Source organism: Terrapene carolina, unplaced genomic scaffold (assembly GCF_002925995.2).
Source record: "Terrapene carolina triunguis isolate 2854851 unplaced genomic scaffold, T_m_triunguis-2.0 Scaffold34021, whole genome shotgun sequence".
NCBI lineage: Eukaryota > Metazoa > Chordata > Testudines > Emydidae > Terrapene > Terrapene triunguis.
Window position 1 is genome coordinate 186,880 of NW_020698372.1, and position 15,786 is coordinate 202,665.

The following is a 15,786-nucleotide window of genomic DNA, read 5'->3' on the forward strand; positions in this document are numbered from 1 at the left end:
TCCTGTACAGAGCAATGTATCTCTGTTCCTCTAAGGCAGTGTCTCTACACATTGTTATTATCAGATGCAAAGTTTTGGGCTCTGACTTCACCGGGGCAGTCACTAGCATTTATTTTCTATTTATTGATCGTTATTATTATGATAATCCGTCGTGCACACACCACAGACAGCAGTAGACTCACCACCCCCACCCTATTCTCTCCTGCAGCTCGGGCTCTTTTGTGCCCGGAACTCTCCTCGCGGGCTAGGTTGCAGCGGGGAGGACCCTGCTTGTGGACTCCCGGCCGGAAGCCTCCCGGGAGTGGGGACGTGTCTCTGCGCGGCCGGGCAGAGCGTGCGGCCGTCGCGAGCCGCTGCCATGGCCTCGGCCAGTCTGGTGGAGAAGCTGCAGCTCCGCGTGCGGGAGCTGGAGGAGGCGCTGGCCAGGGAGCGGGGCGGCGGGCAGGGCCAGCGGGCTCGCATCGAGAGGATGAGCCCGGAGGTGACCGACTCCAACCCCTACAGGTGACGGCGGGGGGCTGCCCTGGGGGGACACCTGCCTTTTGGGAGGGGGGAGCTGCCCTATGGGGAGGGGCAGGGCTGCCACGGGCCCTGCCATCTGGGGACAGTGGGGACAAGCCTGGCACGTAGGGGTTTGGGGTAGCGGGGGGGGGGGGTGCTGCCATATGGAGGGTTGTTATGAAGGAGATGGAAGAGAGCAGGAGTCAGCACCTGTTTTATTGAGACTTGAGAGAGCTGCCATATGGGGGCTGTTGTACAGGGGATTTGTGGGGACGGGAGAGGGAGGCTCCCTATACTGTGTCGGGAGGGGAAGGTCTGACTCCGACCCCTGTTTAGGAGATGCTATTTGTTAAGCAAATTAAGACATCTGCCCCAGTTTCCATTCACTGGGAAGTGGTGTGATGTGCCACCCCACTTCATCCCCCTCTCCCCCGAAACCCTACCTGTCTCTTGGTGATGAATTATAACACTATTTTGTATTTTCTGTCTTTAAGAGTGGAGTATTTTACTATGAGTTACTTACGGAGAAGTTACTCCTAAGGAAATAGTATACAATATTGGGGAAGAAATGGGAGTTGGGACCCCTTTTCCCCCCCCTCCCTCCACTAATTTACTTTTGTACATTGGGTCATTTAGAGGCTGATTATCATAGGTGCTGAGGATTTGCAGTGCCTAACTTGTGGATTTCAGCACTTCTGAGAATCAGTCCCATAACCTTTCTGTGCCTCAGTTTGCCCTGGGATTAAATAATAATATATAGGTTTAAAATAGTCCTCCTTTAGGAACACTTCAAATTGTAATACTTTGCACTTGTACAGCAATAAAATAATAATATAAAATAGAGTAGATACAGTACTTTATGTAAAGCACTCTGTTATCCTCTATAAAAAGTGCATATTAGTGCCAAGTATTACTATTTAAAATGTTTCAGTAGCAGGATTGTGTTTAATCCTCTCTCTTCTAGTTGTCCTCACAACCTGAAAATAGCTCAGTACCTCCAAATTTCTCTCATAGTCCAGTATTGGAGTTAAAAGGTTGTTCTTCCTGTTGTTCTCCCTGAAAGCTTTTGTTTTGTTTTGTTTTTAAGGTAGTTATCAGATGTTATCAGGGCATTAGCCTGGCATTGGGAAAGCAGTTATTGCAGTCACATTAGTCCTCAAAATAATTGAAATTTTGTGTGCACACAATTGAATAATTGTGTGAAATTGAATAATTGTGTGCACACTCAAGTATCCTCTCCCTTTCTCCCTCCTGATCCTGCAAACAATAATACCGTAAATAGTTTCATTTGTTTCAGTGGGACTATTCACACTAATAAAGTAAAGCATGTAAGTGCTTGCAGCATTGGGGCCTTAGGGTTCTATGCATAGAGATGGGTTTCCATTCTCACTTAGTACATGTCCACTTAGCAGTTTTAAGTGCAATGAGCACAGTGGTCTTCGGTTTATTCGTTAGAAACCCAGTATGCAGAAGAGTTAAAGACATGTTCTACTGAAGCTAGCAGGAAATGTTTGTTGTTTTTTTCCAAGCTGCTGTTTACAGAATGTGATGGTGATAGTAGTAGGTTGGTTGCCTGATATAGTGACATAGGGGCTTTCATTCTGAAGTGTGCCTAATACTTCAACTTTCTGAAAGGCTTCAGAGTAGCAGCCGTGTTAGTCTGTATCTGTAAAAACGAACAGGAGTACTTGTGGCACCTTAGAGACTAACAAATTTATTAGAGCATAAGCTTTCGTGGGCTACAACCCACTTCTTCGGAAAGGCATAAACCTTAGAAATAGAATTGGAAAACAAATGAAATAAAAGGAAAAGAATATAAATTAAGGGTCTCAGATTGTTCTTGTGGGAAACTTAATTATTGTAATCTGCTTTAGCGACTACTTAATATTAGATTTCAGGGAAGAGATTATAGTATCTGGTGAGAAATACGACATTTTATATTAGTGTTGATTTCAAAGCTATTAACTGATTTTCTTTGCTTTTGAATTTAACAACATTATTATGTTTATTTTCAAATAATTTACCATTTTACTTTAGTCTTAGTCTTCCAATCTCTAGTACATCTTTAATTGTTTGCTTAAACTTTACTTTTTTAAAAAAGTGTTATTTTAGAGTACTATCATAAATCTGAATATATTCATATTCTGAATCTTTTTCTTTTAGATACCTTAGTGAAGTAATGTAAATCTAAATATTTCAGAAATAAAATTATAGATGCTAATCCCTCCTCTTATGGGTCCCTTCTCTGTAGTCAAGAATTCCACAGCATTTACTGTGTAACTGTTAATTCTATTTTGAGCTCCTCTGGGGCTTGTTCTTTGTCATTCTACTCTTACAACTATTTGAGCAACAATAAAAAGTTGAATCTCGGTGATTTTGAGAGAGCTTTCCTTGACTATGTTGGATGGTTTATTTATTTATTTGTTTTGTTTTTCCTAGCCGCCTGATGGCATTAAAACGAATGGGAATTGTGAAAGATTATGAGGTATGATTATATTTGTTTTAGAAAACTGTTTTTACTTCCTCTCATGCAGGCTACTTTGTAACATACTAATCTGTATTTATTTTTCTTGACAGAAAATCCGTACCTTTACGGTAGCAGTAGTAGGTGTTGGTGGAGTTGGCAGTGTGACTGCTGAAATGTTGACAAGATGTGGCATTGGTAAGGTAATATACATTTTCTTCATGTACCAGTAAACAGATGAACTAGTCCTATATATATAATAGGTACTGGCAAGATGGATTTCTTGTTTGAGTCTGCACCAATGTTAGTCAGCTGAAGCAAACAAAAGAGTAATACTGACAAAAACATTGAAAGTGATGAGTCTTCTGAGGTAACTTGTTCTCTGTTCAAGTAGACTAGCCTTACCTAGGGCCTAGTCCTGTATGTTGCAAATCACCCTCAGCTGGGTGCTCCACACTCTGTCAGATCAGGTTCCTTCTGTATTGCTTTTAGTTCAGCCATAGAAGGCAGTGGAGGAGGAAAAGCTGTTAATAAAGATGGGGGGGGGGTGCATAATGCAGAGAAGGAAGATTGAACACTTCTGTTTCTCATAAAAACAAGAACAAGGGGACATTAAGTTAAATTGAGAGGCAATGAATTTAAAACAAATAAGTGAACACAATTTTTCACACAATGCACAGTTAATACATAGAACTCATTGTCACAAGATATAGAGGCCAAGAGCTTAGCAGCAGGAAAAATTAGATTTATATTGGTAACGAGAACATCTAGAGTTAATATAGTACAGGTTTTTTTAAGTGTAGGAAGGGATCTAAACATTCATGCTTCAGGACAAAAACTAACTTCTATCTCTTCGGGGTTAGGAAGAAACCTTAGGAGGAGGTTATATCATAACTCATCCTAATAAGCAGGTTATGTCATTTACATAAAATAGCTAGAGACATAAAGGGTAATAAGAAAACATTTTACAAATACATTAGAAGGAAGAGCAAGGACAAGGTAGGCCCGTTACTCAACGAGGGGGGAAAAAACAATAACAGAAAATGTGCAGATGGCCAAAGTGCTAAATGAGTTTTTTGTTTCGGTGTTCACCAAAAAGATTAGTTACGATTGGACGTCTAATGTAGTAAATGCCAGTGAAAATAAGGTAGGATCAGAGACTAAAATGGGGAAAGAACAAGTTAAAAATTACTTAATCGAGTTAGATGTCTTCAAATCACCTGTGCCTGATAAAATACATCCTAGAATACTCAAGGAGTCGATTGAGGAGATATCTGAACCCTTAGTTATGAGCTTCGAAAAGTCATGGAAGACAGGAGAGATTCCAGAGGACTGGAAAAGGGCAAATAGAGTGTCAATCTATAAAAAGGGGAAATAAGGACAACCCAGGGAATTACAGGCCAGTCAGCTTAACTTCAGTACCCAGAAAGATAATGGAGCAAATAATTAAGCAATCAATTTGCAAACACCTAGACGATAATGAGGTGATAAGTAACAGGCAGCATGGATTTGTCAAGAACAAATCATGTCAAACCAACCTAATAGCTTTCTTTGACAGGCTAACAAGCCTTGTGGATGGGGGGAAGTGGTAGATGGGGTATGTCTTGACTTTAGTAAGGCCTTTAATACTGTATCACGTTACCTTTTCATAAACAAACTAGGGAAATAGAACCTAGATGGAGCTACTGTAAGATGGGTGCATAACTGGTTGGAAAACCGTTCCCAGAGAGTAGTTGTTCACAGTCAAGCTGGAAGGGCATATTGAGTGGGGTCCTGCAGGGATCACTTCTGGGTCTGGGTCTGTTCAGTATCTTCATCAGTGATTTAGATACAGTAATGGCCGAGAGAGTGCACTTATAAAGTCTGTGCACGATACCAAGTTGGGAGGGGTTGCAAGTGCTTTGGAGGATAGGATTAAACATCAAAATGATCTGGACAAACTGGAAAAATGGTCTGAAGTAAATAGGGTGAAATTCAGTAAGGACACGTGCAAAGTACTCCACTAAGGAAGGAACAATCAGTTGCACACATTCAAAATGGGAAATGACTGCTTAGCAGTCACAAGCTAAATATGAGTCAACAGTGTAACACTGTTGCAAAAATATATATATATATATATAATTCTGGGATGTATTAGGAGTCTTGTAAGCTACATGAGAAGTAATTCTTCCGCTCTACTCCGTACCGATTAGGCCTTAACTGGAGTATTTTGCCCAATTCTTGGTGCCACGTTTCAGGAAAGATGTGGACAAATTGGAGAAAGTCCAGAGAAGAGCAACAAAAATGATTAAAGGTCTAGAAAACATGACCTATGAGGGAAGATGGGGAAAAAAATGGGTTTGTTGAGTTTGGAGAAGAGAAGACTGAAAGGGGTCATGATAACAGTTTTCAAGTACATAAAAGGTTCTTACAAAGAGGAGGGAGAAAAATTGTTCTCCTTAGCCTCTGAGGATAGGACAAGAAGCAATGGACTTAAATTGCAGCAAGGGCGGTTAGGTTGGACATTAGGAAAAACTTCCTAACTGTCAGGGTAGTTAAGCACTGGAATAAATTGCCTAGGGAGGTTGTGGAATCTATCATTGGAGATTTTTAAGAGCAGGTTAGACAAACACCTGCTAGGGATGGTCTAGATCAGTGATTCTCAACCAGGGGTCCAGGGGGCTATGAGCAGGTTTCAGGGGGTCTGCCAAGCAGGACCAGTGTTAGACTCACTAGGGCCCAGGGTAGAAAGTCTAAGCCCTGCCACACAGGGGTGAAGCTTGGGGCCCTGAACCCTGCCACCTGGGGGTGAAGGAGAAGCATGAGCAACTCAGCTTTGCGGGGTGCCCTGTGACGTGGGGCCCCTGGCAACTGCCCTGCTTGCTACTCCTTAACGCCGGCCCTGGCTTTTATATGCAGAAAAACAGTTATTGTGGCACAGGTGGGCTGTGGAGTTTTTATAGCATGTTGGGGGGGCCTCAGAAAGAAAAAGGATAAGAACTCCTCGTCTAAGTAATACTTAGTCCTGCCATGAGTGCAGGGGACTGGACTAAATAACCTCTCGAGGTCCCTTTCAGTCCTATGATTCTATGATTTCTTCTGAAGCAGCTGGTAATGGCCTCTGTCTAAGACAGGATACTTGACTCTTTGGTCTACTGACCTGATAAGAATTGACATATCAGATGTTCTTCTGTATTAGCTAGTCATTGAAAATGAGTAATTGTTATCTACACGCTAGATTTGCAACTCAAAAATACAATCAGAAATTATCTTGAAATAATCACACCTAGGAATGTCAAAAGAACAGTCACTAAAGTTAGTGTCTATTGATGTGGATAATCTGCTGAATGTTCGGCTTGTTTTAGATAAATGTATTCTGTTAACCATCATTCTGGTGACTTGATCTGAACAGTTTGGTGTTCTCAGGTCTTAGTGACCAGTAGTTTAGGGCCCAGTCCTGCAGTCAATACACCTCAATAATGGTTTGCACATGAGTAGACTTGGTAAAATGGATGGAACTACTCACATGTATTTCTAGGATCAGGGCCTGTCACAGTTTGCTGTTTATAATACCAACATGGTGTTCATCAGCAGAGACCCACTGAAAATTCATATATATTATTATAATCTTCATTGTAGCTGCTACTGTTTGATTATGACAAGGTGGAGTTGGCGAACATGAACAGGCTCTTCTTCCAACCTCATCAAGCTGGACTAAGTAAAGTGCAGGCAGCGGAGCATACTCTGAGGTATAGAGTGGGTATCAAATATATTTAACATGGGATGCTAATTCAAACTCAGATATTTCACTCTACAAAAAAACCCACAAGAAAGTTGCATGTTCATATGGAGTCCAAGGACTGAGCTGCACTAGAATTTTTGCTGGTATAATGTAGGGTAGATGTAGGATTTTTTTGTTTTGTTTTTTGGTTAATGACATTTTTACACTGGAAAAGCCTTAGTGCAGATGCAGTTAGACCAGAAAAAAAGTGATTTTTGCCAGTAAAGCTTTTCATTCAGAGAACTGGCATAAGCACATTTTTGCCAGTAGTGGCTGCGTCTATGCTAGAAGGGTTTGCCAGAATAGCTATCCTAGCTAACCTTTTCTAAGCTAAAGTGTGTTTCTAAAAATTCAAGCAGTGCTTGTGACTTGGATGAGGGAGGGAGTTCTCTGAGGTTGCTACTGCATTCATTATCACTGTTGACTGATTTTATTTTCTTTACAAGGAATATTAATCCTGATGTTCAGTTTGAAGTACATAACTACAATATCACAACAGTGGATAACTTCCAACATTTCATGGACAGAATAAGGTAAAATGTTTTGAGAAAAGCACACGACTTCTTTTGATTTTTGTTGGTAAAGTCTAAAATACTCTATTGACTTCATAATTTTTTTAAATGTTAGGCCTCCAATTGGAAAACAATCACATTTTATGTAAAATATATGTATATAAAGACACTTTTTTGTTTCCTAGCCCTGTTATCCAAGTAGATCTTGGTAAATAGCATTTACTTTTGTCTCACTTTAAATTAAATTTGTTCCTTGTTTATATTAGTGTATTTTTAGCTTTCCAGCCAAATTGAAGATTCCATATGTTGTCATACTTCTTTAAAAAGACATCAAATTGCACATCCCTTCTTTTGAGTAGCTTGACTCTCATTTCCATTGAAAATAATACAATGTAATTAATATCTCACAAATTAGTTCTGAAATGACTGCAGATATGTTATGCAAAGAGAAACCTTTAGGGGAAATAAAAATTTATACTACACTTCTTAAAATTTGTAAGAGGTGAAAATTATACCCAATGATATTTCCTTTAGTCTGAAATATCCTCTTATCTGAATTTCTTATGATTCCTCAGATGACCCCATTTTTAAGGACTGCTTTTTTACTTACTTCTATGGATGTCCCTGCACATTTTGGATAAACAGGGTTTTATTGAATTGTTTGAGACTGAGAGTATTAAATAGGATCCATACTATTTTGTTAGATAGGAATATATTTCCCATCAATTTATGTAATGAAAAGAATGAAATGTCTTGACTACAATTTTAATGTGTTTTGCAAACCATCCTCATGTAAACTGTGGTATTTACTTTAGTTATGGTGGGTTAGAAGAAGGGAAACCTGTTGATCTTGTACTGAGCTGCGTGGACAACTTTGAAGCTCGTATGGCAATTAACACTGTAAGTACAGCATCTGAGGTCTGCGCATACTCTTGTGGGTTTGCTAATACCATTGATATATGTGAAAATAAGGAAATGAGCATTTTATTCAGTTCTTGGAGCATAAAGAGTAGATGTAAAACAGAGTACATGTGATAGTAAGGGTTAGTAAAGGAAAAGTGTATTTTTTTTATTAAATTTTATTTGTATTGAGTCATCTTGTAAACCCTGTTTAAATTCACTAATGACTTTCTTTGTATAACTATCCTATGGAAAATTTGATAAGAATCGTTATATTTTGATGTATATTATTAAGGCAGTATGCAGTTTTTACTGTGCGGTTTTCCTTCACAGTTGTAACAAATGCAGTGTATTTTCCAAAACACACATTTTTGTTGCCATCCACCTGTTACCTTGAGCAGCATGTGTATATATGACACATATAATTGTATAAATATAATAAATCCATGCTTGTGTGTGCATGTGTGTAAAATAAATATAATTAAAGGGAGAAAACCGTAAAGAAATTGAATAGAAAATCCTAATAAACCATATTAGACTCCTGGGCCCTGATCTGGCAACTGTGAGTTGGAGCTCTGTACATGTGCAGAGCCCCATTGATTTCTGTGGCGCTCCAGACAAGTGCAGAGATCTGCCCTCCTGAATCCAATACCCATATTTGGCCTTTGATTTTTATTATTGTCAGAGTTACTAAAAAAAGGCACAGAAATAGTTTATAGTAATACCTCTTTTAATCTGACAGTTTTTTTTGTCTTCTGGCTTTAAGGGGTAAAAGTCACAGATTCATCAGTGTAATGCATGATTTCTAATAACCTTTTGCAACAAACTTCTACAGTATTAATTTATTGTAACTCTTGGGTATGTTTGTGCTTTCAAGGCCTGCAATGAGCTTGGACAAACATGGATGGAATCTGGAGTGAGTGAAAATGCAGTCTCAGGACATATACAACTTATCATACCTGGTGAATCTGCTTGTTTTGCGGTATGCAATCTTTGGCTAAAGGGTCCTTTTCTGAAATCTGGGATTCACTGTATTTCTAGTTTGTGCTTTTTAAAACAGGATGTGTGGTGTGAAACTGGTATTTCAAGGCTATATAGCCACAGCTTGTTTTAGTTCAGAGTAATTCTGGTTATTGCCTTTGTGTGGTCTGAGGTTTTTATTCATTTTTTTAATAAGATTTTTTTTCTCCTCCCAGTGTGCTCCCCCACTTGTAGTTGCTGCCAATATTGATGAAAAAACATTAAAGCGAGAGGGAGTTTGTGCAGCCAGCCTTCCTACCACTATGGGAGTAGTTGCAGGGATTCTTGTACAAAATGTTCTGAAGTAAGTTATTTGAATGAACTTCTGTGACTAAACTTACAATATCTTGTTATAAAGAATACAACAGGCTTCTTTCTGATCATTAGAGCTTCACGTCTTCAGGACTTTATAAGCGTATGAGATTGGTGATCTTTCTTTCCTAGTGACAGATCTGCCTCTTTCATACACACTCATGTACAAAGGCATTTGCTTAAAGGAGTTGATACCAAGATATGTGATAGGAGGGTACATCTACACTGCAAAACAAAACCCTATGGCAGCAAGTCTTAGAGCCTGGGTCAACTGACTCGGGTGCTGTGGGGCTAAAAATAGCAATGTAGATGTTCCCGCTTGGGCCGGACGGAATCCATGCTCTGAAACCTGGTGGTGGGGGGAGGGGCTCAGAGCCCAGGCTCCAGCCTAAGCAGAAAAGTCTACACTGCTATTTTTTAGCTCTTTAGTGTGAGCCCGAGTTAGTTGACTCAGGCTCTGAGACTTGCTGCCACAGGCTTGTTTTTTCCCCCAGTGTAGACGTATCCTGAGTCACTGAACTTTTTGTTTTGGAGCTACCATTTTCTACAGATTGTTTCAAGTGCTCTTTCGCGATTTTTTTTTTTTAATTCATCTTGAATTACGAAGTCTTGAAGCATGTCAGAGTCACAGAATAACTTCTTTGTTTCCTTTGCACAAAGCATGGGAAGAGAGTTAGTCCTGCACAGTTTCTGTTCAGTGATGCAAAACAGCAATAAATATTTTTACTGTATAGTAAAATTTTCTACAAGTAATATCACAAACTCCAACTGTTCAAAGAACTATGTCCATGAGAAAATTTGAACAATTCTATGTGCATAAATTTGTTTCCCTTTCTGTATTTTTAAGTCTGGAAAATAGGATTTTTGTCTCTTGAGTTCGTGTGCTAAAATCCTATTTTAGACAAACTCATTCTGGGGATAATTGTCCAGATGCTGTTAGCTGCAGATGACGAATTAAAAACAATCCAGATCTTGTGAAGTAAAACAGAGGGTTGTTTTGCCTTCAGCTACAGAGGTATTCCATTGACTTTAGTATATGTTGTGTGAATTTACATAGAGGCAGAATTTGGTTCTCTAGTAATAAATATAAGAAATAAACTATTTTTAGTGTGGGATTTCCAAGAGGTCAGCCTGGCCTAATTTTGCCCCCACTGAAGATTTTTCTTCAGTGGGAGGAGAGTTAAGCCAATGTTAATTGCTTTTGAAAATTCCACCCTGACTGAATGGGATTGGACGCAAGTAGGGTGGAGGGGAAGGTTGCACCATTGGCTTGGAACGGCAAACCGCGGCCAGTGGGAGCTGCGATCGGCCGAACCTGCCGACGCTGCAGGTAAACAAACCGGCCTGCCAGCGGTTTTCCCTGACGGGCCGCGTGCCAAAGGTTGCCGATCCCTGTTCTAAACTTACTTGATTGCAAACCCAGGAAATGGTATCAAATTTCATCCATGAGCCATCTCTCATGTTTATACCTATACAAACATAGGGCCAAATTCTCGTGCGGTATAATTCAGGATAGCGCCATTATCTGATAAAGCTATGCTGATCCAAGTGAGGATCTACTACATAATTTCTGAAGTGGGTATAGGTAATTTAAAACCAAATGCGAGTAATTTAGGGTAACAATACAGTATCACGACTGAGGGGTACAAAATATAACATCTGGAAAAAGCATTTAGGCAACTCACCCTGAATCTGCGAACAAGAAAATATTTTCATTTTACTGCAGTTCTCATTCTGTTTTTCCAGGTTTTTATTAAATTTTGGTACTGTGAGTTACTATCTTGGTTACAATGCGATGCAGGACTTCTTTCCAACTATGGCCATGAAACCAAACCCACACTGCAATGACAAAAATTGCAGGAAACAGCAGGAAGAATACAAGGTAAAAATCCATCAGTTAATGCATGCTGAAGGTCTGTGGTAAATAAAGCAGATCATTCTGAATTGAAGCAGTGTTGACAGGCTGTTTCCACAAACTTTAAAGTTAGATTATTTGAAATATTTTCAGAAGTATTTGTAGGTCATCTTAAAGTAAAAGGTAAGCAGAGTAACTTATGAAACTTATCGCTTTGCCAAAAAAAAACCTAATAAAATATTTGTCACTTAGACCCCAATCCTGCAACCTCTTACATATGTGCTTAAGTGTGTAAAGATGACATTTAATGGATTTCTTTAAGAAATTATGCTTTGCTTTCTGATGAATAAAGAAGATTTGAACTGTTTTTTTATTATTATTTTTTATATTATGTCAAGAGTGTTACCTTTGCTTTTCCCTGCTTTTGCTCTAAGATTTGTGGAAGGTTTAACGATGATGTATATTTTGGGCTCTCTTAACCTCTTAATTAAAGAGTGTGAGTGTTGAATATTCAAAAACTTATTTTCCCCAAAATTTTCATTAGTCATTGATGTTGAATTGGGGGAAGAAATCCTTTCAGGCCTTCTTTATACATAGTAAAGGAGCATGCCCTTTTTTAATCCTTTGCAGGTCACCCTTAAATGTTTCCTAAAAAGCCATAAACAAACTCTCATAAATATTTAGACTGTCTTAACTCTCCTCAATATTGTAACAAAAATAATCACAAATTCATGTTTGTGTTTTATTTTTTCATGTTGTCTCTTCAGGAAAAAAAGGCTGCACAACCAAAACAAGTAGTAGTTGAACATGAAGAAGAAATAGTTCATGAAGACAATGACTGGGGTAAGCAATCACCTCAAACTTGAATGGACACCGCCAACAAATTAGGGAATTTAACTAATCTTTATTAAACACTATTGGTTACTCACATTTTTTCAATTCTAATAAATCTGACAAATCTAAAACAATTTCATGTTTTGGTTCTCATACATTGAACAGGTTAAAATTTAATCTCAACACTACAGAAGTATGTTTAAATAAAATATTTTCATTTTATTTCTTTAATCTTGTGAAAATATCTATCCATTAGATTTTATAGGAACTTTTATACAAAACTCAAGTTTGGGTCTAAGTTTATCCGCATGTCCATTTAAATATCTTGTCAACGAATATTCATTATAATCAGGTTTCTGTAACATAAGGGGTTAAAATATATATATATATAAAAATTCCCTGTAAGGGCATTAACAACTGAGAAAATTGCTGGGCTGAAACTGTCAGCACACTTGTCAAAAAAATTAAATTCATATACTCTTGAAATGGTTACTCTCTGAATATTGTATTTTTAATCAAATGAAAATATAAGCTTACTATCAGGAAAAAAATGAATGAATGACTTAGACTATGAAAGAGTACCCATAGGGGAGTTGAAAGGCCCATCCCTGGAGCTATTTAAAATATGTTGTAGGGAATCTGACTTAAAAGGTCTCTTACTGGATGTACTGTTAAAGTACTCTTTTTATTTTAATAAGCTCTGGTTGCTGCAGTTTTCATCTAATGGTAATAACTTTGATCCTCTGATTAGTTTTTTATTTAAATAATTAGTTGACATTTTGACACTTAGGTATTGAGCTGGTATCAGAGGTTTCAGAAGAGGAACTGAAGGCTGCTTCTGGTCCACTTCCTGATCTTCCAAAGGGAATTACAGTAGCATATACCATACCAAACAAGGTAACATTAATTCACCCTTTTTTATAGATTTATTTAATGACAGTATTAGAAGGTTCTATATTATGTGAAACTAGTCATAGAGGAAAACACTGTAAAGCAGTTGTCTGCTGTATCCTTTGGAATGTACTAAAAAGCATTCAGTTATTACATAAACTGAGGAAAATACATGATAGTTATCAACTTATTACCATTTGTCCATGGTAAAACCCCATCTGTAACAATTCTAGTAAAATAATTGCACGCCTGTACATTCAATCAAATTATTATTGTTTGAGTCTTTACAATATATTTTAAACAATTTATTATCTTGAAGCTAGTTCTGAGGGCAGCAGGAATTAATGAATTTGTTTCTCTATTTGTGTTGAGGTTTAAGCACACTGAGGAATTCCCCAGTTGTTTAGACAGTCAAAACCATTTTTACAAATTACTTTTATCCTTTAAAAGAAAGATGCAGTCAAATTACCATAAAACTGAAGCTCAGTCTCTGGGAAATTTAACTTCCATACTTATGCATCAAAAAATCATTTTCTTAAATCCTAATCAGAATGGAGTTTACCAATGGATTTTGTGTCAGACATATAAAAATGGCTATGGAATAGCTTATGTTGTAATGTTTGGGCCTGATCTTGCAAGAACTCTGTATTCTGAACTCCTTGGGTCCGTTATATCCTGTTTTATTCAGAGCAAAGGAACTAAATATTTCCCCCCCTTTTGCCAATAGGAAGAGAATATTGTAGCTGGGGAAACAACAGTGGCAGAGTCTGAGGAAAGCCTAGAAGAACTCATGGCCAAGATGAAGAACATGTAGGCAAATGGAATATTGAATTTAACATTTGGGATCTTGCACTAGAGCTGAATCAAGAAATATCACAAGAAATAAGGTCCTGTAAGAAATTCCAGTCTTAAAACTTGAACTTTTGGTAAAACAGAACTATAAAAACTTGGAGATGGCATCTCATAACTGTATTCTGCTGTCTATCTATATACTGCTTTAAAATACAAAGTTGTACTACTGTAAGTTTTCATTTCTCATCATGGTAGGGTCCAAATCTCTAGGGAAAAATTAAAGATAATAGACAAACTGACACAAAAAGGTAAGCATAGCACATGATGTGGAATGATATTCCACATGTTGGCAAAATGGGGGAAATTAAAGGTGGAGTAACCTTGTCTGATAGAATGGTTCAGGGGATTGATAATGGAGTCTTTAACATGTACGTTACCGCTTCAAATGCAAACCAGATTTGTGGTAGTTGTAAGCATCCAGCCGGCTACTGTTCAATGGGCTATGTTGTCTAAGTTTGTAGTGTGGCTGTACCTGTTTTGTAGGTAAATGGAAGGCTTCAATCTTTTCATAGGCCATAAATTTCACTAGAAAAATTTTAAAGGGTTGAGTGATTTGTCAGTTTGTGTCACATCCCTATTCTTTCATAAAGAAGTATTTGTGTATACATTGCTTTGTATTTGATAGTGGTGTGAGTGTGCAGTTGTAAGGCACAAGTGTTTTGGTATGAATTCTTTGTTACTGGGTCAATGACTGAGTTGACCAAAATAGCTCCTAGCATGTCATCACTGCAGCTGACCGCCATGTGTTTACATATTAAAAATGTTTGACTTATCACTGAAAAAAATTAACTGTACAAGAAACTTCAAACACACCTAAAAACCATTCTGTGTTTACTTTTAAAAGCGAGTTATATTTCTAAAATCCATTTAGAATTATTTGGCTAGCATTTAGCTCAGGGGTTCTCAAACTGGGGGTTGGGACTCCTCAGGGGCTCACAAGATTATTACATGGGGGCTGTCGGCTTCCACCCCAAACCCTGCTTTGCCTCCAGCATTTATAATGGTTTCAAATATATTTAAAAAGTGTTTTTAATTTATAAGGGGGGGTCGCACTCAGAGGCTTGCTATGTGAAAGGGGTCATCAGTACAAAGTTTGAGAACCACTGATTTAGCTACTACTTTACATGGCTGACAGCTTTATAAAAAGGCAACTATTTACAATTTTATCCTATGTACAGTTTTACAAAAATAGAAATTAATACATATATAAAATTATTGGAGAGATGTTGTTAGGGTATACAAAATAGTTCTTGACTTCTGACTATAGTTAGCAAAGCAACTTTTACACTTGCCCATTCCGAATTGTAAAGTGAGGTGGTGGAGTCGAGACCTAACTTTGCAGAAGATTGCATACCAGTGTTTAAAACGAATTTAAAAAAACCCAACAAAAACGAGTCCTGTGGCTGATAATGTTTTTCACCTTTGCAATTAAAGCATATTGGAATTTAGAAGTCTAAAAAGAACCATGGTATTTCTCTGAGTGAGAAATCTAGTGGAAATGTCTGATTTTTTGCAACTCAGTGAACAAATACACTTCAATGCTGTATATTTTTGCTAACTTTGTTCATTTATATTGTAAGCTGCAATATACTATCAACTTAAATTTTTAACAGTGAATCTTAATAATGAGACCTTGCTATGGATCTGTTCTATTAAATCTCTGCTGATAACACTGGAAGACACTAATGGTTTTGATGTGGAGTTCTACTGTGATCATTAAGTTACATAGATTTTGGCTTATACCAAATATACAAACGCTTCAATTGCATGTACAAACAGGACTTGGTGGGATATGTTTTCTACAGAAGGGAGTATCAAGAGAGCTATTATACTTGTTTTGGACACCAATACAAAGAAGTCAAACATCCATCTGTTTGAAATTTAG

General features: G+C 37.9%; 1 protein-coding gene across 2 annotated transcripts; it reads left to right on the top strand.

Annotated features, from left to right (window-relative positions):
• The first annotated feature begins 268 nt into the window (after positions 1 to 268).
• On the top strand, positions 269 to 14,504 carry LOC113405008 (ubiquitin-like modifier-activating enzyme 5). 2 transcript variants are annotated; one of them, XM_026663868.2, is made up of 12 exons: positions 269 to 504; positions 2,941 to 2,986; positions 3,079 to 3,168; positions 6,584 to 6,693; positions 7,172 to 7,258; positions 8,053 to 8,137; positions 9,015 to 9,119; positions 9,334 to 9,461; positions 11,216 to 11,351; positions 12,092 to 12,167; positions 12,949 to 13,055; positions 13,777 to 14,504. In XM_026663868.2, the coding sequence occupies exons 1-12, from the start codon at positions 359 to 361 to the stop codon at positions 13,861 to 13,863; spliced, it is 1,203 nt and encodes a 400-aa protein (XP_026519653.1). In that variant the 5' UTR covers positions 269 to 358; the 3' UTR covers positions 13,864 to 14,504. The 2 variants fall into 2 exon arrangements, with proteins under 2 accessions (XP_026519653.1, XP_026519652.1); XM_026663867.1 differs by lacking the exons at positions 269 to 504; positions 2,941 to 2,986; positions 13,777 to 14,504 and having other exon boundaries at positions 3,078 to 3,163; positions 12,949 to 13,282.
• The last annotated feature ends 1,282 nt before the right edge of the window (positions 14,505 to 15,786 follow it).